This window comes from Sturnira hondurensis, unplaced genomic scaffold (genome assembly GCF_014824575.4).
Source record: "Sturnira hondurensis isolate 20B ecotype Veracruz unplaced genomic scaffold, ASM1482457v3 Scaffold0001120, whole genome shotgun sequence".
In the NCBI taxonomy this organism is placed as follows: Eukaryota; Metazoa; Chordata; class Mammalia; order Chiroptera; family Phyllostomidae; genus Sturnira; species Sturnira hondurensis.
The window spans coordinates 4,168,880-4,191,885 of NW_028073751.1; the positions used below are offsets into that span (position 1 = coordinate 4,168,880).

The 23,006-nt window shown below is 54.4% G+C and overlaps 1 protein-coding gene across 5 annotated transcripts; it reads right to left on the reverse strand.

Annotated features, from left to right (window-relative positions):
* Positions 1-387: 387 nt before the first annotated feature.
* Positions 388-22,784, reverse strand: ARAP3 (ArfGAP with RhoGAP domain, ankyrin repeat and PH domain 3). Of its 5 annotated transcripts, none has more exons than XM_037062752.1 (33): positions 22,719-22,784; positions 20,602-21,145; positions 20,425-20,486; positions 20,204-20,315; positions 16,949-17,152; positions 16,743-16,812; positions 16,381-16,501; positions 16,107-16,291; positions 15,920-16,026; positions 15,472-15,671; positions 15,290-15,375; positions 14,974-15,156; positions 14,687-14,822; positions 13,936-14,052; positions 13,488-13,635; positions 13,280-13,382; positions 11,008-11,227; positions 10,267-10,330; positions 9,856-10,019; positions 7,810-8,022; positions 7,434-7,539; positions 6,410-6,557; positions 6,004-6,072; positions 5,248-5,322; positions 5,035-5,149; positions 3,521-3,649; positions 3,302-3,435; positions 3,004-3,086; positions 2,884-2,919; positions 2,685-2,748; positions 2,446-2,583; positions 2,214-2,252; positions 388-1,411 (listed from the first exon to the last, which is right to left on the reverse strand). In XM_037062752.1, exons 2-33 carry the CDS (start codon positions 21,126-21,128, stop codon positions 935-937), a joined length of 4,635 nt encoding a protein of 1,544 aa, XP_036918647.1. In that variant the 5' UTR covers positions 21,129-21,145; positions 22,719-22,784; the 3' UTR covers positions 388-934. The 5 variants fall into 5 exon arrangements, with proteins under 5 accessions (XP_036918647.1, XP_036918639.1, XP_036918608.1 ...); XM_037062744.1 differs by having other exon boundaries at positions 20,602-21,275; positions 22,719-22,766; XM_037062713.1 differs by lacking the exon at positions 22,719-22,784 and adding an exon at positions 21,230-22,519 and having other exon boundaries at positions 20,602-21,113.
* Positions 22,785-23,006: the final 222 nt, after the last annotated feature.

Below are 23,006 nucleotides of genomic sequence, written 5' to 3' on the forward strand. Positions count from 1 at the left end.
TTAGCTCCCTACCCCCCCCCCCCCCCCGGCAGGCCTGGAGCCTTCATGCACGCTGCTTTCCCTCTCCTGGAGTCCTCCTCCCAGCTCTCCGCATCCTGCTTCTTGCCCTTACGTTTCAAAGTTTCATCTCCTCACAGAGGCCTCCCCCATCCACCCAGCCTAAGGGCTCCCTCCACAGACACATCACTTTGGTTTGGTGTCTTCAAAGCACTGAATGTATGTGTGTGTTTTCTCTTTTTTTGTTCCCTCTCTACAGTGGAGGCTCTATAAAAAGCAGGGACCCCATCTGTTTTGTTCATTCTATAGCCCCAATTCCTGGCAACAACTGGGTACTCAACACATATTTGTTGAGTGAATGAATGAACAAAAGAATGAATAAAAGAATGGTAACCTGTTGGTTCCAAGGTTTATTAACAATGTCCCATCCTTTCTGGCTCCTCTTTTCCCCAGCTCCCAACTCTAATCAACTTCCCCTCTGTTGGGCTTCAATGTAGTCCCCAAATGTAGGGAATGGAGTAGGACAGACTTGGAGATCATTCAGATCCCTGGCCTCCAAATCTTTTTTTATTTAATGCAATAAAACCATTGTTTTCAATGGTTTCCTACAGAAACCCAACATATTAAATATATGAAGCAGGAGTTGCCCTTGTTGAGGAAAATATGTGGGGCTTACAGCTCTGAGGAGCAGTTTGACGTTCACTGCTCTCCTTATTTGTTACTTCATGGTGCAGACAAGTGAGAGAGGCCCAGAGAGGGGCCATGATCTGCCCTTCCCTGGGCAGCACACAGCCTCTGGAGCCCTCAGTTCCTGCGCTACTTCCACAGCATCCATTGGATTCTCAAGTCTTTCCAGCCAGGGCAGAGGAAGCTCCCAGCAGTGTCTGCCCAGGTGAGAGCTGGGGTCTTCTGGTTACCTTCTCCCTCAGATTGCTGGTCATGTGAGGGGCTGGCTGGAGGGTAGACTGGAAGTGCAGGGAGGTGGGCTGGGGAAGCCAGGTGTTGAAGGGCTGTTGGGGCTTGGGGGCTGGGGAGTGGAGGGCTGGGAGGGGCTGCCCAGGCCTATGGTGGTCTCTCCCTTCCTCAGGATGAGGCTGCTGAGCTCCTGGAGCAGCTGCTCCTCCAAGGACGCATGTGTCTGAGAGCTGTTCTTTGAAGGGGGACCTGGAGGGGGCTCTGGTGGCCTCTCCTCCCGGCCTGCCGTGGACAGAAGGGGTTGATCAGTGGACTTCTGGCCCGTGGACTTCTGGGGGGTCTCTGGCTTGGCTGTCTGCTCCTTCATAGTGGAGGAGGAGGTGGAAGGGTCCTCTATCAGCTCCGAGAAGTCCCCCACTTCCTCGTACACTGGCTCTTCATACACAGACCCCTCCAGTTCCTCTTGCTCCTCCACAGACCCCTGGGACGACTTCATCGGCTGCATAGGAAAGGGTTGGCAGGGGGCAGAGTTAGAGCTCCCAGATTCTCTATCACTGTCATTTTCTGAGCGCTTGCTGTCAGCCAGATGCTACAGAATACTTTGCCGATACGGTATCAGAACAATTCTGTATGATGGGATACACTGAAGATGAGTGAATTGAAGCACAGGGAGGTTAAGTAAGTTGCCAAATGTTGAAGCTGGGGCTTGAACCTAGGTCTGTCTGACTCTAAAATGTATTCATCATCTAAAATGTGTGGCTCAGTGGATTGAGCACAAGCCTCTGAACCAAGGGGTCTGCAGTTCGATTCCCAGCCAGGGCACATGCCTGAGTTGCGGGCCTGTTCCCCTATCCCCAGTAGGGGGCACTGGAGAGGCAACCACATATTGATGTTTCTCTCCCTCTCTTTCTCCCTCCCTTCCCCTCTCTTTAAACAAAAAAAAAAATCTTAAAAAATATATTTTAAAAAAATAAAATGCATTCATTTAACTAATTTCTTTATGTTTCTCAGATATTGTAACCACTTCACCCTTTCCTCACCACATCTCACGATCCCTCATTTTCTTCACTTTTTCTGGACAGAACACTCACTTTTTGTCTCTCCCTCTCTCTCCCTCTCTCTCCCCCTCTCTCTCCCCCTCTCTCTCTCCCTCTCCCTCTCTCTCCCTCTCTCTCCCTCTCTCTCTCTCTCACACACACACACACACACACGCTGACAGCCTGCAGCGGAACAGACACAGAGAGCACACTGGCTCAGGCAGCAGCACAGAGGAGCACAGCTGGCGCGGGCACAGTACTCACAAAGAACATGGACAGGGTCCTCCGATTGTGAAGTCGCCTCTGGGCACAGGTGGGGTGGGGATTTGGGGAGAGAAAGACACAGACACAGTGAGGCCTGGCAATAAAAGGGGGAGAGTGGGGACACAGAGAAGACAGAGGGAGGACACCAGGCTGGCAAGTGCACCACTCCCTCCTGCAGCATGGCAAGGGCACGCGGGGGTCAGGAAGGGGCTGAGGTGGGCTGGGATCTCACCAGGGTCTGATTGGCAGAGAGGAGAGTGGCCCCACTGTCATCCCCACGGATGGGTAGCAAAGGCATGGTGCCAAACTTCTGACGGGCAAGGTCAGAGGAGGAACGGCGTCGTAAGACCACTGGCTGCTGGTCATCGTACTGGAGGGAGGGGGAGGGGTTGGCACAGGTGGGCATGGGAGGTGCCAAGGGGCAGACCTGGGACCACAGACCTAGCCCTCTGCTCTTCTCCATCTCCTCACCTGGGCTTTGAGGATGCTGGTGGTCCAGTCCCACATCTCATCCTCGTCAGCACAGGACAGGTAGCTGGGGGTGGTAAGAGGGGAATTTAGGGACAGGAAAGAGGTCACAGCTACAGGGATGGAAAAGAGAAAAATGAAGGAAATTGAGCACAGGGAGCAGGTCTGGCCCAGAGGAGAAGCCAAACTGGGAGGTACTCACAGGTGCATCTTCTCCAGTATCAGTGTGAAGCCCCACCTGGGAAGTAAAGGAAAACAGTTGATGGGGTGATCAGAAAGACCAGAGGGGTCCTAGAAGTGTGGGCTAGGGAAGGAAACTCACGGTGTTGGAGGCTTTAACTTCTTGCGGATCCCCAGGTAGACCTTGGCACCTTCCAAAGGCCACTCCCGTTCTGGTTTAGAGCTCTGAGGACACAGACGGAGTCAGCGAGGTTGCGAGGTGAGAGAAGGATCATGGTTCATGAGCTCGAGAAATTATGGAAGCACTGGGGTTATGGGATCACGGGGCCAGGGGAGCAGTGAGGCTGATGAGGTTATGGGCTGTGGAGTGAGGGTCACGGTGGCCATGGTGCCCTCCCCACAGCCACCCAGCGTCCCTCCCAAGAGCTCCAGGGCCCCACCTTCTTCTCCTTGAGCAGCAGCAAGCAGCGACCACGAAGCAGAAAGAACCTTTCCTGGAAGCGGTTTCCCAGCAGGCGAGGTGGTTCCTCTCGACACCGCAAGAGCCCCACCTTCGGGCTCTCCCGCCGGACACCTGGGTACAAATGGGCAGTACCAGGTTGGCGGGGGCAGTCCTGAGGGAGAGGCCTAGGGGTGCTGGGCTGAAGAAAGAGGCTCACCTGTAAAGAGGCAGCTGACCAGGGCCAGAGAGACTTTTCTCAAGAGCAAGGAGGCTGAGCAGGGCTCTGGGAGCTGACACCACTGTAAGGCCTGTTCCAGGACCCTTTCCTTGGGGTGCAGGGGCCGCTCTAAGGGACAAGGTGGGGGTGGGTATCACCCAGAATATCCATCACAGCCTGAAACTCCTCTCCGCCCAGTCACTCATTCATTCGTCCATTCCACCGCCCAGCCACAGACACTGCGTTAGCACTGACTCTCTGGCAGGCCCAGCGCTGGCCCTGGGGGATGCATTGGTGAGCACAAAACACATGACTTGCCTTCACAAAGCCCACAGCCTAGTGAGGGAGCAGACAGCAAACAGGCAAGTAAACAAAACAATGAAAGACAAGTAATTATTTTGAAAGAAACAAAAGCTGAAAAAGAGACTAACGGGGCAGGTACCGAGAGACCATGATCAGGCAAGGCTTTTCAGAGGGAGCATTTATAGGTGAGACCCAGAGGCCTGAAAGATTAGGAAGAAGCCATGCTAAGATCCGGGGGAAGAAGTTTTAGGCAAGACAACATGCAAGAACAAAGGCCCTGAGTCAGAAAAAATGTGTTTGAGGAACTGAACGGCCGGGGTGGCTGCAAAGAGAATAGGATAAGTTACGTGAGGTCTGAGAAGTAAGTGAGGGCCGGATGTTCAGGCTCTTGTGGACCACAGTAAGGAACTTGAATTTTAAGTCCAACAGAATTCTATTTTAAGTTCAATGGGAAGCCATTGGAAGGTTTTTAACCATGGGAATGGCATAATCTGATTGATTTGTGCTTGAGATGCTCATTTGGCTGCTGTAAAGAAAATGGTTTGTCGGGAGACAAGAATGGAATAGTGGCCAGTTATTTCCTTTCTGGGACCCTACATGTTCGTGGTTAATGTTGGGGAGCAGAAAAATAATGGTGCCTTTGATCAGGGTGGTGGTGGTGGAGATGGAGAGAGTGATAGATCTGAATGGAATCTGCAGAACTGGTTGGTTGGGTTGGGTAAGAAGGCGAAGGAGAGGGAGGTGTTCCGGAGGACTCTCAAGTGCCTGGCCTCTGTGTGCATGGTGGTGCCAATAACTGAGTTAAGGAAAACTAGGAAATGGCCTGCGTTTTTTGTTAGGGGAGGGGCTGGGAGTTGAGTGTGGTCTCAGACATTTGACATTTGAGAGGCTTATGAGACATACAAGCAGAAGCGCCAAGGAGACAGACATGTGAATCTGGAGCTCAGAGGAGAGGTCTGGTATGGAGATAAATATTGGGTGGCCAGCTTATTAGTGGCATTTAAAGTCACGGGGATGGATGAGGTCATCCGAGGAGAAATGTAGACAGAGAAAGGAAAAGGGTCCAGGCTCAGAGCCTGGGTCCAACATTTGGAATCTGAGCAAAGGAGGCAGAGAAGCCTCCTTCAAGATGGAAGAAAAGCCAAGGTTTTGGGGGTCCACAAAAACCAAGAGAGGAGAGTACCGAGAATGAGGTAGTGAGTCGTACTCACCAAGCTCCCCATGCTCGACAATCTCAAATGTCACCCACAAGTCAGTCCCAGCTGCTGCTCCCCGCATCTCCAGTACCTGGTTAGTCAGCTCCTCAGCAGTCAGTGTTGGGGACACCTGGGGCCAGGGCAAAAGCAGAGGACCCTTGCTGGTGAGGCCATTGCCCCCGCCCCACATCATTCTCTCATCTCCTCTCCTGTTCCCCCAGGACTGACCTTGAGGGTGACACAGTTGTCTGGGAGCTGCTGCTCTACGTAAACCTCCATGATGAGGTCTCCAGCCTGGGACAGCTGAGGGAAGGGGCAAGGAGTCAGGAGGGCATGAAGGATGTAAAGAAGCAAGGCCAGAGGACTCTTCACATTGCCTCATAAGCATTCCTCACCACTCCAAAAAAGTCTCCTCCCAACCATCACCCCCAACATGGCTCAGGCCCGTAACAGGGAGAACCCCAGGAGTGGCGGGACCCCATCTTCAGGCTGCTGAGGAGCTTCCCAAGACAGTGAAGCACAGCGCTTAAGAGGACAGGTTTGGAGTCAGACTGTCTGGGTTCCAACTCTGCCACTCACTACAGTGTGACCTTGAATAAGTGACCCCCCTCAGCCTCAGTTTCTTTATCTGCAAATTGGGACTACCTACTTCATGGAGTTGTGTGATACTAATGTGAGATTAAAGGTGCCTGGAATAGTCCTCAGCTATTTACCATAGTATTTATTATTCCTCTTCTAACCTCTGTCTTATTTAGCTAACTCTTCCTGGGTTCTCTTACACATGAAACTCAAGTGTTTCTGCCACTATTTCATCACGGAGAATCCTCACGCAGGAACGAATGGGTCAAATCTTAAACCAGACCTCTCTCCTCAAAGTACTCCCCGCTTTGGGTTTCCCCCATGTCCAGAAACAGAAAGTCAACTTCCTACCTTGATGTCCCCTCCTGACCTACTCAGAAGCCAAGGAAGGTTGGGACAAGTTACCTGCACATCCTTCCAGGTGGTGATAAGACTGACCTCCAAGTCAATCTGAGCTACCTGGTCAGAGTCGATCTGTGGAAGAGCCAGAAGGAGAGAGTGAGTGTGTGTGTGTGTGTGTGTCTGGGAGTGGGGGGTGGGGGAGGGTTGGGGGGAGGGGTAGATACTGGGAAAGGAGGGGAGCAGGGAGAGATGTGATGACCAGAAAACCTGTAGGCAAGGGTTAGAGGCTAGAAGAGCTAAGAACTAATTGGGCGAGGATGTTAGGAGCGAGGTTATGGGTGAGAGGGGCCCAGGGCTCTGGGAGGGGGTTCCTGATGCTGAGGCCTTCAGAGGGCCAGGAGCTTGTTAGGGTGAGCAGGCTCCAGAGCTCGGGAAGAGGGACTATGGGTCAGGGGTTGAGAGAGCTTACCTCAAAGACAGAGATGTAGCCGTCGATGAGTTCCTGTAGGACACGCACCTCGTGCTCCCCACGCCCGTCAGTTTGGAACACACTGGGCGCAAACAGCAGGGCCAGGTTCCGCGTGCACATCTGGTTCAGAGCGGCACACTTCTGCACCCTGCAGAGGGGCGTGGGGGGCATGAGGAACGCCATGGGTGCTTGCCTGTCAACACACCTATTCATTCAGCAAACACTTATCAAACCCCTGCTGTACATAGGCCGTGGGCTGAACACTTGGGATGCAACAATGAGTGAGACACAATACCAGCCTCAGGGAGCAAAGATGTCTGTCTAGGGGAGGGACAGAGGAGGACTGGGTGATTATAAAGGTAGTAGGGTCAGCAAACTTTTCATGTAAAGGAACAGGAAATATTTGGGGCTTGTAGGCCATACAGTCTCTGCTACAACTCCTCAAGTCTGCCATTGAAGTGTAAAGGCAACCATTGAAATGAACGGGCATGGCTTTAGTTTTTGCACAAAACTTGATTTACAAGACAGGCTGTGTGCGGGCTGGATTTGGCCCATAGGTCGTAACTGGCCAGTCCCTGTGATACAATGTGATTAGTATATAATACAGCTGGGGTTAACCCTCAAATCATTTAAAGACCTGTCACGCCAAGAGACTGGTAAACATAGATCTGCCTCTTACTCTTTTTTGTCTCCTACAGCTACTCCTTTGTTTGGCATAGAATAACAAAACCAAATAATACTGACTTCTCACCATTTCTGGATGCTTACTGCACACGTGCCAGGTGCTGTAGTTAAGAACTTCACAAGCATTATCTCACTTAACTCTCATACCACCAGTGAGGTGATACACATTACATCACTACATCATCTTTACAAATGAGGAAACTGAGGCTTAGGTCTGTCTGACTCCGAAGTCCACACGGACACTTGCTGTTTGTGGGATGGATGAATAAATGAAAGTGAGGGGTCTGGGCAGAAGTGACGTCGGGTCCGTGAGGGGCTGGGAGGGGTCTGCCAGGCTGACCGATAGAGGTGCCCGATGAGCGTGGCCAGTGTGCGGCGGTTGACCCTTGGCAGGCAGCCAATCACTTCTTTGTACTTCTCCAGGCGCTGATTCTTCTGGGGCAGCTCTGAGATGAAATGGGGAAGGGAGAATCAGGGAAGGGAGAATGGAGAGATTTTTAGAGAAACAACCCCAGAATGGATGCGTTTCTGCCCCCTTCCCACCTTGCCCTGAGCCAAGTCCCTTGGTGACCCCCCAGTAGGGAGAGTGCTAGGGAGAGGGGCTGTCCACTTCCACAAGAGGGCCTCAGGGATTCTGGCAGGTGGGTGGAGTTCCTGGTTGCCCCCTGGTTGCCCCCTGGTTGCCCGAGAGGAGTTCTTAGGGATCTTGGGAGTACCAGCAGCCTCCCTCCAGCGCGGCAGCAACCGTGCAGAGGTCACAGGGTCATCGAGCTCTCGAAAGAATCGTTTGAGTGTGTCAGTGACATCCTCCACAAAGTGCTCCCCTGGTCGTAGCTTCACGGACCGGGCATCCCGCCGGAACTCAGCCAGGAGCCGCAGGCTGCGGGCACGGGCGCCCCCTTTCCGGTATACGCCCTCTAGCCGGAGTCCTGAGAACAGCAGCATCTCTGCTTACAGGCCGCCGGAAGACCCCCCAGCACCCACCCAGCATCCCATCTGTGACCCCCCCATGGCATGTGACTGTGGGGGGGGGTCACAGAGAAGGAAATCTGCCTCCACGGTCTTGCTCCTCAGGGCCCTGCTCAGACAGTCCTCACTTAACCGTGCTATGGCCCTGGCAGCCCCCATCACTCCGTCTCCTCATCACGTTTATTTTTAAACAGCACTCTCGGAAATCACATTACAGGTCCTAGTCATTCAAAAGTTCCACATTTGCAAATTCAGCTACTTGCTAAAATTTATTTGTAACCCCCAAATCAATACCGGCGGCACTTTTCCAGTCATTTGTGAACAGGCTCAAAGCAGAGAAAACTCTGGGTTGCCTGTAGGACACACTCCCAGCTAAGGTCTCATAGAGCAAACAAGCGTCTTTTTCATGACATATTCAGAGCCATGTTTTTTGTCTTCATGTGCCTTTTTTGTGGGTGATTTTGCTGTTTAAAATGGCCCCCAAGTGTAGTGCTAATGTGCTGTCCACGGTTTCTAAGGGCTACAGTGTGCCTTCTGGAGAAAATACGTGGTAGGGAACGTAGTGCTTGTTGGCAATGAGTTCAATGGTAACAAATCAACAATGTATAGTAAATAAAGTGTCTTTAAACAGAAACACATAAAATAAGGTCATGTATTGATCGGTTGGTAAAAGCATGACCAGGGGCTCTCAGGAACCGACCCCTGTATTTCCACTGGGACAACATTCGGTATGCGTGCACTCAGTGTTCGCGGTGACTTGATGAAAAATAACTACCTTGAATGATGAGAACTGACTGTATTTGTTTTCGTAGTCATTACCCATTTCTCCCACTAGTCTTGGAGCCTCACAGGACCTTCCCTATTCGCTGCCTTAACCCCGCATCTGGCAGTGGGGGCAGCTCAACAAGTATCTGCTGAGTAAACAGCGGTGGGGCAGGAACTGTGGGGGAGGGGACTTGGACACCCACTCTCTCTGTCCAGGGCTTTTTCCTTGGCCCTCCGACTTCATTCCTCCTTTGAACACAAGGGAGGCTGAGAAGAGGGCAGGGATCTAGTGAGTGGGGGAGGTCACTGCATGAGGCTACCGCCAACACATGGAGCATGTCATTAAGCTACTGACTATCCACTGTCCTTGTTGTAAGCACAACTGTTTGTAGGTTTGTGGATGTGCTTTCCCCCCTTTCTGCCCCCCTTAGTTTTCTGTGAATGTTGCTTCTCAAGAGTTTAGCCATCTAATGGGGATTCACCCAGGAAGTCTACTTGGTCCTCACTGGGATGGAGAATAAAGCAGAGGCCTGAAGCTTACAAAGAATTCTGGGAACCACTTGCATAGCTGATCTTTTATGCCCGGAAAACCTCCCACACAGAATAATTGTGTTTCAACCTTCCAGGATTTGGCTGCACAGCTTGGCTCTGGCCCTGTGACTGCCCACTTTGTCTCCATGGGCCTACATCTCTAGTCACATTTCAGTGCCACTCTATCTCCATGCCCACACCCCAGGGACAGCTACCTTCGAACACGTACTCCCTGCCGGGTCCCACCTTAAATGCTTCATGGGTGCTACCTTGCTCTCACAGCTATCCTGGAAAATGAGGACTGTTCGTAACCCCGTTTTACAGTTGAAGAACAGAGGCTCAGAAAGGCAAAGCAACTTGCCAGGGGTCACTCAAGCAGAGGCTGCCAGTCTGCAGGCCCTGCAGGCAGAGTGTGTGGGCAGGTCACCATCTCCCCACCCTGGCTGCCCCCTTGTGCCCCCTCCCCCGCTGCTCAGTATTGGCTAGTGCCCACTCACCATGCTGGGTGACAAAACTGATGCAGGCATCCACGATGATGGGGATGTCACCTCGGCTCATCTGCTGCTCCTGCAGCCCTGTGCCACCCCCACCGGCAGCTCCCCCAATGGCTGCGTTCCATGCGGAGAAGTCCAGCCGGCCCTCTCCCTGCAGATACAGGGTCCTGAGACCCAAGAGGCCCGGGTCAATGCCATTGCCAGGGGATCCGCTAAGAGGCCCAGAAGCACAAGGACCAGATGTCCTGGAGTCACCAGCAGGGGACAGCATCACCCAACCCATACAGGGCCTCTGAACTAGGGAAGGAACTTTGAGGAAGTCGACAGCGGTCCAGCAGGCCAGGGTGACAGGGTGTGTGGGGGCTGGGCTCTAGAAAGGGGGTGCCTAGAGTCCAGGACAGGGGCAACACTTACCTTCCTGTCTCTACCAGGACCAAATGCTCCTTCTTGTCTGGGGTGTCAGCTGCGGAGACTACACCTGGGAGGAGAATCATGGAGATTATCATTGTCTTCAGTATCATGACTAATACTTGCGAAACATTTGAGGTGTGTAGGTGCCGGCTAGGAGCCTTACAAACAGTGCTGCATTAAACCCTGTGAGTTACATATTATTGTCCCTACTTCACAGGTGGCACATAAAGCTCAGAGAGGTTGAGTGACTTGCCTCTGATTATTTGCTAGGAAATGTCAAAGCCCAGCTTGAACTCAAGTCTCTTGCCTCCAAAGCCCTGAAACATTACCCTATACTGTTCCTCTTTTAAGAGAAAGTGAGAGTACGTAACACCCTCTCCTAGTCCCCAAACAGCAAGTGACTCCAAATAACAATGACAGTAAGATTTATAGCATACAGCATTTACTGAACACTAAGAGAAGCTCAGGCCCTGTGATAAGTGTTTTCCATGCATTGCCTATTTAAAACTCACCACAACCCTGTTATTGTGCCTGCTGTAAATAGAAGGAAACTGAGGCACAGAGAGGTTAAGTGACTTGTCCAAGATCACACAGCTAGGAAGGTTCTAAATCTGGGAAGTCTGACTCCAGAGCTTGTGCCTGAGAAACTATGTTCTGCCGTTTCCCACAGTACCCCCAACAGAGGATGGTTTGTTCCTCCCCCCTCCATGGCCACCCTTCATCCCTGCTCCCATCCCTGCTCACTGATCTCCTGTAGCCGCCGAAGATGCACCATGTCCTCAGGGACTGTGGGGCCAGGGCCCGGTGCTGGACACAGGAAGAGATGGTCACCACGAAGAAGTCCAAAGCCTGATAGCCAGAGGCCAGGAGCCAGGGCCGTATAGGAGGGGGACCGCAGCCACAGACGGCCCAGACGCAGCAGCCCAGGGCCCAACAGCTGGTGACAGCTCAGCGGGGAGAACCACTGTGATGCAGGAGGAGGACATAGGGAGAGAGGAAGATGGGGAAAGACACGAGAGGTGGGGGAGAGAGAGTGGGAGGGCCCAGGGAAAGGCAGAGAAAGACGTGAAGAGAAAGCAGAAGAAAGAGGAATGAAAAGGGGTAGGGAAGGAGCAAAGGAAAGACCCAGGGAGAAGACAGAGATGGATGGAGAAAGATGGGAAAGAAATTCGGTTCAATTCAATTTGCTCCAACCAACACAGAGAGGCTCCCTGCGTGACAGGCTTACGTCCTTAACTGGGACGTAGGGGTAAGAAAGAACAGGCCTGTAACCAGAGAGTCAGGATGCCCTGGGAAGCCCCACCATGCCCAGGGGCCGGGGACAGGCTTCACAGAGAAAGGACTATTTGAGGTGGTCCTCAAAGCAGCGCTTCTCAAACTACCTGTGAGGAAGGACAGGGAGTTTTTTCTTTTCTTATTTAATTTCTTAACTGTGACTAATCAATACTTTAATAAGATCAATAAAAGTGAACTACTAGAGCTCTGGCTGGTGTGGCTCAGTGGATTGAGTTCTCAAGCCCCCGGCCTGAGAACTGAGGGGTCACTGGTTCAATCCCCAGTCAGGACACATGCCTGGGTTGCAGGCCAGGTCCCCAGCTGGGGGCATGTAAGAGGCAACTGATAGATGTTTCTCTCACACATCGATGTTTCTTTCCCTCACTTTCTCCCTCCCTTCCCCTCTCTCTGAAAATAAATAAATAAAATCTTTAAAAAAACAATGCTTCAAATGAATTACTAGAAAAGTGAAATGAGAAAAGACATACATACAAAATATAAGCCCCCAATTTTTATAAGGAGAATGCACACATAAGTCACTCTGTCCAATTGTTAGGAAGATTCTAAAGGCTGACTCTCAAGTTCTGTACTTGGCCATAACAAAGAGTCCACGGGCCAGGACAGTGGAACAGTCTGCAGCCCACAGGTTGGGCAGCACCACCCAACCTGTGGGCTGCAGGATGGGCTAGACTTTTTGGAAAGTGTGGATAATCATAAGAGGAGACTTGGACCCAGCGGGAAGGGCTTCAACAGAGCCATTAAAGGTCACAGAGAACTTCTCAGTGTGAGAAGTTCTGGGGGAATCAGGAGACTGGGGTCAGAGGCAGCAGAGATGACCTGGGGAGGCCAGAAGGAAGCCTTTGGACCTTGGCAGTGGGAAGTCACTGGCCACCCACAGGGTAGCAGAGGAGTATGGCAGGGGAGGCAGCTGCAAAGGGTTATAAGGAGGAACCACAGGCTGCCAGGGTGGAGGACTTTCTGAGTTGCCGAAAGGGCACCAGGGTGATGAGCTGAGGGTGGAGCAGGGCTGCGGGAGAAGCTGTTGAAGGACAGGAGTGATTACGGTGCTCACCACTGCTGTCTCAGCACCCACAGGCGGGGGGCTTGCTGGGTGCCAGGCAGTGTGGGCCTCACGTGTCTCTACTTCTTAGCCTTAGGGAGTGGGTCTTTTATGCCCACTGTACCCCTACAGAAAAGCTCAGAAGACTGAGAGGTAGAAGGCTCAGGTTCCAGGATGTCTGACTCCAGCATCTGGACTTTTAACTCCAGGGGGAGGGTGCAGGATGGAGAGAGATGGGCTTGCCCGGCCGTGGAGAAGCTGGGACAGATGAAGCAGCTTTGCCTCCGGAGAGATGGGAGATGGGGGCAGCTTCTCTACGGGAAGAGGCCCAGCACAGTGAGGTTTAGGCCATGAGCTTTGGGGACAAATGCCTGATTTAGGTCCTGTGCTCTGCTGCCTTCTAGCCCTGTGACCTTGACCAAGTGACTTCATAACCTCTGCGACTCAGTTTATTTATGTGTGAAACACAAACAGTCCTTACCTCTGAAGGTTGTTGTGAGAATTAAAGGAGATACTGGGTGGGCAGTGCTTACCACAGGCCCTGGCACAGGGTAAGTGCCCGGTCCACCTTAGCTGGTAATGGAAGGGGCAGGAGTGGCTATAGGAAGAGAGAGGACAGGATGGGGGCAAGTGGGGACAGGAGAATCATGAGCTGTCAGGGAGAAGTTTCCGCCATCTCACCTTGCCCATGGCGCTGACCCAGGCTTCCAGGCTGTCAGCTCCGTCGGTGCCAAAATACTGGATCCTTCCCCCGCTGAGAATGAGCTCAAAGGAAAAGGGGAACCTGGAGAGACAGTGATGTCAGGGAAGAGAACGGGGGCCAAGGAGGGGGCTCCAGTCCCAGGGTCAGGAAGGGAGGACGGGAGCTCAGTGAGACGGAGGCTGTTACCTCTCAAGGTCACCTGGGTCAGTAGGTGGAGGGCTCACACCCAAACACACCACATCCTGGGGCTGGATAAGGCTGAGGGGCTCGGGGCTGCTTTCCGACACAAACATTTCCAGAGCAGCTCCCAGCACACACCACAGTCGGGAAGGAGCTAAGGGGAAGGCTGATGGTCAGCGGGCAGGAGACCTCCGTCCCCACTGTCAGAATCCCCATTGACTAGCTTGCCCAAATCTCATGGGTAGGAAGGAGCAGAGCTGGGATTTGACCCTGGCAGTGTGACTTCAAATCACAGTGCTGCCACCGGGTGTAGCTCCTCACTTGGCCCTTTCACCCAGCCCACTCGTGGGTGTGACCCCACTTTCCCATGCCAGCTGCTCTTCCCTGTCCCTCTATGGTCCAACTGCACCCATCCCAGTTTCACTGTCTCCCCCTTCCTTGGCTTCCCCCTTACCATCCCGGCCCTTGCGAGGGGGTGGGGGCCCAGCTTTGTTGCTGATGGGACCACAGTACAGGAAGCTGCTGTAGGTGGCAGGTACCACCACTTCATTGTACACGCCAAGAGAGGAGTCTGTAAGGGGAAGGAGCAGTGGTCAGGTCAGGCCAGTACTGTGCGGTGATCTGAGCTCCTTAGGGAAGGGACTGAACTGAGAAAGACAGTGAGACCAAACTCCACTGGCAGCACGGCTCCGTAGAGCCCAGTCGGGTGGGACCACTCACTGCTCAGATTAGGAAAGAGGGTGGGATGAGGCCTCTGAGCCATCCTTTGCGGACCAGCCTCTCCCCGCTAGCCTGCTGACTAGGTAGTGAGTCCTGGGAAGAGGCCTCAGAGCACAGGTCATCTGTAAGGGTCTCAGCGCCTCTGGCCTGACCACCGGAGACCCACATGGGCTAGCTGACCATTTCTATGGTCAGACTGCCCCCAGGGAGATGAGACCTGGCCTCCAGACTGACCCAGTCCGGAGGAGACCAGCACTAACACTTCAAACATCCAGATCCGCACTCCAAGGCAGTGGCCAATGTTGAGTCATTTCATAACATCAGCAAATTGGCCCTAAAGGATCTGGAGGTTTAGGAAACTGCCCAGGCTGGGCCCAGGCTGTGACAGACTTGGTCAAGGGTTGATTGCAGCTCCGTGGAAGAACCAAGGCACAGTCTGGGGCTGAGAATTGAGGGGAGAGAGGGGAGGCACTTGCGGGGCTCACCTGCGGGCAGGAGGCTAGGGAAGCTGCCATCGATGGCTGAGGGTGACCAGGGCTCCTCGCCCTCAGGGGCTTCGACACAGAGAAGCTGGGTCATGTTCTTCAGCAGGTTGGGCCCTGCCACAGCGGCACACAGTGCCTACAGGGAGATCAAGGATGCTTTTACCCCCACGACTCAACCTGAGAGTCCTGGGGATAGTCCACTGGTCACCAAAAATAGCCCCTTCCCCCCCAAGTCAACTCAGACACTGCTTTTCCTCTCCCCATCAGCCCCAACTGGTCCTTCCTACCTGGAGGAGCTGGCTGTGATCTGGATACTGAGGGTGGGGCTTCCGGAAGAGACCCAGCCGGTACTTCCGGGAGATAAACTCTCCCCTTGGGCCAGGGGTAGCATCTGGATGCAGCCTCTCACCTGGGGGTAGGGCCCCTGCCCAGAAGCGGTTGGCTCGATCATTTCCCAAGACAATGAACAACTGCAGGATGACAAGGGGCAGAAGTGGGTGATGGAGAACTCAAGCCTCCAGACATTCCAATCCTGTGTCCCTAAAGGCCTTTTTTGGATGTTCTCCTACCAGTCCCCATTTTCTCCCTCTTCCAACTCCTCACCTGCACTATTTCATTACTCCAGACACTCGTGTCCAGCTTCAGACTCTGCACCTTGGAGATACCAGAACCCAGAGCCCGGTGCTGACCTGTCAGGGTACGAGGAGCATGTGACATGGGTGCCCTGAGCCCTCCTGTGCCGGTCCCCCTCTTTTCCCCATTCCGGCCAAAAGCCCGGCCCTTACCCGCACACTGCTTGCAGATGACCACTCCTAGGTTGACGGCAGCCCAGTCTGGGCGCGAAGCCCCACAGTCCGCACAGTGCAGGTTTGCCCGATTGGACCAGATCTTCTCAGCCACCTCGTAGTCAGACAGGGTCTCGGTTACTGCTTCCTGCAGAGCGGCCGCCCAGCTCTGCCGAGCACCCCCAGACTCGGCTGTGAAGCTGAGGGGTGGACAGCCAGTCTGTGGGCATGGACACCGCACTCCCACTTGTCCCGTCCCACTGGCCATTCCCGCAGGAATGACCGCAGGCTGGCCCAGACCTGCTTGACAGCCTTGACCCCGCTCCGTGGCCTCCCACCAGTGCGCACCCACTGACACCCTATGGAGGGGGCCTCTGGGCCTCTGAACCCCTGTGCCTCCCTCCAAAGTCTCTCCCCCAGCCCAGCCTCCTGCCAGTCTGGGCCCCACCTGAAGCAGCGATGGGGCGTGAGCAGGTCAAAGCTGCGACTCTTGGTCTCCCGGACACTGCACCCTTGCAGCTCAATGAAGCAGATCCCAATGCCCAGGGAGAAGGCCTGGTGGGGTCAGGGGGAGGCGCAGTGAGGTACCAGATCGGGCTAGGCCAGGCCCATCGACCCTGGCCGGCCCTCCTCACCTGCTCACTCTTGTACAGTGCCAACTCTCCAGGGCTCAAGGCGGCAAACACCTTGGCCTTCTGTCCACGCAGCTCCAACATGCCTGTGCGAAGGGGTCGGGGCAGTTGGGGAGCCCGGGGATGACCCTGGAGACGCTGCTCCTTCAGGCAGGATTGCAGTGTGGAGCACCAAGTGTCCCGCTGAGCTGGTGGGGGACAAGGAAGCAGGACAGTGGGCTGTGTGCTCACGTGGCCTCTCCACCCCCACCCTAACCCGGGGGGCCCTGGCCCTCACCCTCACTTTCTGTGCGGAACACAAACACCCTCTGGCTGGTGATGACCTGGAATTTGTTGTCCTTGCTGCTGCGGGTCATCTCGATGGCGGACAGAGGGATCACACCCTTGGGGAAGGGGTCCTGGAGAGAGCCCAGTGACCCACAGGGGACACGAGGGGCCAGCACCCACTTTTAATGACATCAGCACTCATTCCACAAGCGGCAGGGTACAGCTGCTAACCCGGCTACTTTAGATGCTGGCATCAGTCACACAGTGGCTGCATCCCCACCATGGGCTTCTGCCTTCCAATCCTGAGTCTCTCAGCCCTCCCTCGCCCTCTCCATCTCCCCAGGCCCCACGTAGCATCTTCTGGACCCCCACCTTGTCGTTGCCAAAGTACATCAGACTCCTCCCATTGAACTGAACGAAGCGCCTCTGGAAGACATAGTTTCTAGGGAAGGGAGGGGCCAAGGTCAGTGAACGGTGGAGGCTGCATCCTGTGGATGCTCCTAGGGTCTAGGGCACTTGGGACGTGACCTCCACCCCACAGCCCAGCCTCTCCCCCCCTCCCTTCCCAGAAGCCCCACCCCTGAGGGGAGAGCTTGTCTAGCCATCCACTGAGCAGGGGCGTGGGGCGGTCTGCCTTGGAGGAAAAGCTGGCATAGGGTGAAATGAGGTCATCACTGGTCTCCTCTGTGTCCAGGGTGGGCAGCGAGAGGGTGGAATCCCCGGGCAGCTCAAGGCTGGCATAGCCCGCATCCTCCCGTGTCTCCGCATCCTGCCTGCTGAGCCTTGTGGGGACCAAGACAGAAACACACACGTTAGACCCAGTTCCCTGGACATCCCCTGCACAGCACCTAGTAGAATGACTGGCAGGTACTGGATCCGCTGTTCAAATGGGAGATTAGGGAGGCTGAGAACCCGAGAGATTAGCATGGACCTTCTTCCAAGAGCATGCTTGGACTTTTTCTTGGGAAAATTTCGGTCCCTCTCCTCGGCCATTCATATTACTAGGTGGAAGAGTTGGGGAAGGGCTTTGTAGATGGCTCCCTTCATGGCTGCTCATATCTAATCAATACGTTTTATTGGTTCTTTCTCCAAAAAGTTCTTGAGTTTGTCTCCCTGGACCGAGTTCCCATCATTTCTCACCAGGGTGATGTAATTGCTTAACTGGCCACCTGCTTCCACCCTGGCCCTCCCTTCCTCATCCACTTTTCCATCCTCACCAAACTGTACTTTTAAAAATGCAAATGAGATCACTTCACTCCCCTGCAGAAAACCCTATAACTTCCCATTTGCACTTAGGTTAAGCCCAAATTCCTTACCATGGGCTATAAGACCTAGGACAGTGAGACCCATGGCTACTCCCCTGACCTCCCGTCTGGTATCACCCTCACCTGTGCTCACTACAGATCAGCCACATTCCCTCCCTGTCTCAGGGCCTTTGCACATGCTGTTTCCTCGGCTCAGAACATGCTTCCTTGGGCCACCTCTTCTCATCCTCAGGTTGGTACTTATGCCATCTACTCAGAAAGTCCTCTTACTCTTTTCTATCACCTTCCAGTGGTTCTTAACCTCAGCAGCACAAAATCACGTAGGAAACTTGGAAATACTAGAATATGGGCCCCAAACTAGACACTAAATTGGAACTCCTGAGACTGGGACCTGGCATCTGTAGTTCAAAAGTTCCCTGGGTTGAGAACCATTCCTCTGCCTATTGACTTCCTACTTCCCTGAGAAGCTGAAGCGCTCAGACAAGAACCCCAACTGACTCCCAGCACCTCATCTACCCAATTTCACACATTACTCTACTTTCCTCCTGTTAATACAATTAACAGCCCTGTCTGAAGCCAGTCCCTCCTCTGTGCTCTAAATCCTGTTCCTCTCACCTACACAAGGACGTCGTTCCAGACTTTCTCCCCTCGAGCCCCTCTACATCAGCTAGTGTTCCCTCTCCGCTGGGTCATGCATATCCACCTACAAACATACGTAACATTTCAGCTGGTAAAAAACCCTTTCTTGACTCCACTCCACTACTGACAACCGCTCCAAATCTCTGCTTTTCTTTGCAGAAAAACTCCTAAAGAATGTTGTCCATTCATTTCCAACTCCTTCCATTCTTCCTGGAGCCCACTCTGATCAAGCTCCACATTGCCGACTCCAGAGGTCAGCTCTCAGTCCTCATCTTGCTCAACTCTCGGTGGCATCTGACACAGCCGACCTCTCCCCCCCACCCACCGCTTATACAAACGTCCTGCACTCAGCCCCTACGACGTCACTGTCTCCTCTTTTTCCTTCTCCTTCACTCGCCATCTCTTTTCAGTCTGTCTGGTTGATCCTCCCTCTGGTCCCAAACCTCTTACATGGAAGTGTGCCGGAATGCAGAGCTTGGTCCTCTGCGCTGCTGACCTGCCCTCACGGCTGCCACACGCCCATCTAACCGCTGACAACTCACAAATTTGATCTTCAGTGTAGACCTCTCGCCTGAACTTCACACTTGCATATCCCATGGCCTGTCTGTCATCTCCTCTTGGGTGTATGATATACACCCCAGATTCTGCACGTCCAAAACTGAGCCCTCAGTGCCCCCTGTCTCCGACCTCAGCCACTCCAGGGGCTGTCAGTTGCTCAGCCTGGCACTGTCCGACAGGAGTCAATGTGAAAGCCACAGAGTAGGCTATTTTAAACTTTCTAGTAGCCACATTTTAAAAAAAAAGAAACAAGTGAAATTAATTTTAATAGTATATTTTATTTAACCCATCATGCCCAAAACATTAACATTTTACTATGCAATCAGTATAAAAATTATTAAAGTATTTTATACCTATGTCTATTATATTCATCTGCTATTGGGGTTTTTTTGTACTAAGCCTTTAAAATTTGGTAGTTGTTTTGCCGTTGCAGCCTATCTCATTCCAGACTCACTGCATTTGGTCAGCAGTCATACGTGGCTAGTGGCTACCACACTAGACAGAGCAGGCCCAGACTGGAAACCCCTCACGTCATCTTCCACTGGTCTTTTTCTTGCACACCCCAATTTACTAGGACAGTTTGCCTTCAAAATAGAACAAAGCCCAACCACTGCTCACCATCTCCCCTACCCAGTCTCCAACCCAGCAACCTGCAGGGATCCTTACACTGTAAGCCAAACCCTTCCAGTGGCTTCCCATTTCACTCAGAGCAAAATCGAAAGTCCCTACAAGGTCCCGCCCCTTTCACCTCCTCCCCCTCCTCCCACCCTGGCCCACTCTGCTGCCCTCGCTGGTCCTGGGCACTCGGCATCCTTGAGGCCTCTCTTTGGCCTCCTTCCCCTGCCTGGGACACTCTTCTTCCCAGATATCATGACTGACTCTCTTGCCCCCTGCATGTTTTTGTTAAAATGTCATCTTAACAGGCTGGGAATTCTTAATGAAAAACTGCAGTCCACGCTCCCCCTCACGGCAGCCAAGCCCTCCTACCCTGCTCTGCTTTCTCCCCTGCCGCTAAATGCTTTTTAACCTGGGGTGGAACTTTTTTATTGTATCCACTGTTAATTGTCCATCTCCCCACCAGGGCAGGAATTTCTGATCAGAGTTGTTAAATGAGAGAATGAAAAGCACTGCTCCCTATTTTAAATGATACATCCATTTGCCAACTTGTTTTTATTGCCCCTGTGCCCCGCTGAGTCATAGGCTGCCTGAGGCAGGGACCAGGTCTGTTCTATTCCTTCTGTATTTGAGATGCAGATTCAGACCCAGTGGCTGGTGGGCAGAGGACATTCAATGCACGATTGATAAATGACTAGATACATGGCCACTACCCGCCCCTCACCTCCTGCCATCACCACCCTACTGACTACTCACCTGTGCTCAGCCCTGTCCTGACAGACACCTCTGCCTTCTCTTCTGTTGGATGCCCCCATGACCCCCACAGGCTGGACACCATAGTACAGGCAACCAGGGTCCATGATGTGCACTGTCCAGGGAGAATGGGGAAAGTGGAAAGAGGAGGTCAGGTGGGAGTGCCTGAGGCCCTGAAGGGCACTGTCCCTTCCCCCTCCATCGGCCCAGGATAACACACCTACCTGTGCCTGTGGTGGGCCTGAGGGCAGGGGTGGGGGCAGCTGTCTGGGAGCTGTCTGGGGCCCTGAGAGGAAAGGCCTAGTGGTCATTCAGGGAGAAAGAAGGAAGAACAAGCCCTTGCGCCCTGCTTCTCTCTGCCCCCACCCAGCACTGGAGCCCCAGGGACACAACCCACTCACGTGTCCTGAGCTGTCTGTGGCCCTCCTCTTAAGTCCAGGCCGAAGTAGATGGCATTGGGCATCATCTCCACAGGATTCAAGGCTGAAGGTTGCTCAGAGATGGAGGTGGGGAGAGGAGGGGAACTCGGGCTGGACCCTGGGCTCCTGGGCACTTCTGGTCTCAAGAGAGCTGGGCTTAACCCAGGCCTCTGGGTGGTATTGGGGCCACTGAGCCCACCAAATACTGTTCTGGGCTTAGGCACAGGCTTGGGGGGCTGGGCTTGGGGGGCAGGGCTCAGAGATGGCTCCATGGTACTCTCCAACTGGGGATCCGGGGTGCCCTCTGCAGTGCCCGCTTGCAGCAGGAGGCGCAAGATGCGTTTCCGGTGCCCTGTGGCGCTGATGCCCAACTGCTTCAGCTCCTCGTGGCCCAGGCCCCGGACTGCACCCGCTGTAGCCAGGCCATGCTTCCGGAACGTGTCTGCATACTGCTCCAGGTGCACCGTGGCCAGCCACACAGTGATGTCCAGGTCCTGAGGGGCAGCCATGGGGACTCAAGCCATTGCTGGGGGGAGGGGCAGGGTGAAGGGAGGGCTCAGGCTGAGGTTCCCCTTCCCTGTCTCCAAGTCTGAGGCTTGGACGGGGGTACCAGACTCCAGTCTTCCTCCAGAGAAACAGGACCAGAGGCCTGTGATCTGGAGGTAAAGCCATCCCAGGACATCAGAAAGAGCTTTCTTATTCCAGGAGATCCCTTCATTTGCAGATGAGGAAACTGAGGCCCAGAGACGGGAAGAGACTTGCCCCAGGCTCACAAGTATGTGTTAGTGTTGGGCCCCAAGCTTCTGCCCACCCTGGGTCTAGGTCCAAGTTCTGCCCCTGCACGGCTGCACAGTCAGCTAAGTCAGAAGAGAGTGAGATGCTGGAACCCTGCAGGGGTGTGGTGGGTGGGTTGTGGGGAGGAGGTGCCCATGATGTGGCCTGATCCTGCTGTGGCATAAGGTGGGGACCAGAGCAGCTGTGGCATTAAGAGGAGGTGCAGGTCCCACTCCCACTGGTTTCCAGAGCTGAGGTACAGGCTCAACCATCCTAATCCTGGTCATTCCCAGTTCCTCCTCCCCTTCCACCTATTGTCTCAGCTCAGACTTCCTTCCTGTCCCTCCTGCCCTGGCCTCCCACACATCCTGCCTGCCGTGTCCAGGCTGCCAAGAGAACCTTAACTCGTCCCAGCATGTGGGATCCTGGCCCTGGGCAGAGCGGGGTGGAGATGAGGGACCAGCGCCTAGGAGTACTCCAGGGTCTTACTCTGCTTCCTGCAGTACCTTCACACATGTGTGCATGCACACAAGTCAGCACCGCCCTGCAGGGGGTTCAGAAGTGTGAAGCAACATCCCCCTTACCTCTGCTTTCTCCAAACCTTCCTTTTCCTTGCCCATGCCCTCAGGCTCGGGTTTGAGGTTTGGTCCCACTCACCCAACTTCAGCTTGATCGTGGTCTATTCCCTGGACCTACCTCTGATTCTGTCCCCCTGAGTTTTCTCTCTGCCGTGCCCTTGTCTCCAACCCAGCCCATTTCCATCTCTACCTCCAAATCCATCTCTGCCCCTCTCCTTGCTTTGCTCTCTAAGCCTCTCCTTGCTTCCGTCTCTAACTTTTACTAGGTCTTTAGTTGCATCTGTGTCTCTGGCCTCCTCTGACCAAGTTTCTGCCTTTCCCGATTTCTCTCCTGCGGAGTCCTAACCAGGACTGTCCTCTCGCCCCAGCATCAGTTCTGGCCGCTCGCCGCCTCTCAGAGGCTGGACCCCAATTCCCTGGCTGGGGCCGGAGTGTGTCTCCGGCCCTGACTCAGAGTCCAGTCTCCCGGTGACTCAGGCCCAGCCAGGGCACGGGACTGGGGACCCAGAGGTGCGCGGGGCAGGAGTGCGGGGGCGGGCCGGACAGCCCAGGGCCGCGCGGGCTGCAACAAGGGAGGGGGCAAGGAGGGAGGGGGCAGAGGCCGGTCGCCCGCAGGGAGGGGCGGGTCGGGGCAGGGAGCGGTGGGGGAGGGCCGCCGGCGCGGAGGGTCTTGGGATTCCCGCGAAGGCCCTCGAGGTGATGGGGAGGAGTCTGGGCAGCGGGGGCCGGGGGCGCGGGGGTCCTTACCTCTCGGTGCGGCCGTCGTCCGCTGCCCGGTGCCTGCCGGGCTGTCCGAAGCTCCGGGTCCCGCCGCTCCGGCCCCGCCTCCCTCAGCCCTGCCCCCCCCCCCCCGCGACGGGGCCGGGTCCCGCCCCGCCGGCCGTTCCCCCGGCAGGGCCCCGGCCACTCCTTGTGCAAGCGTCTGCCTTCAAAAGCTTTGGTCTCACCCAACCGCAGCGCTTATCTCGGGACTGGCCGACTCAGCCCTCTTGGGGGCCGAGAAAGGGACCGGAACAGGGCTAGCGGCCGGGACAA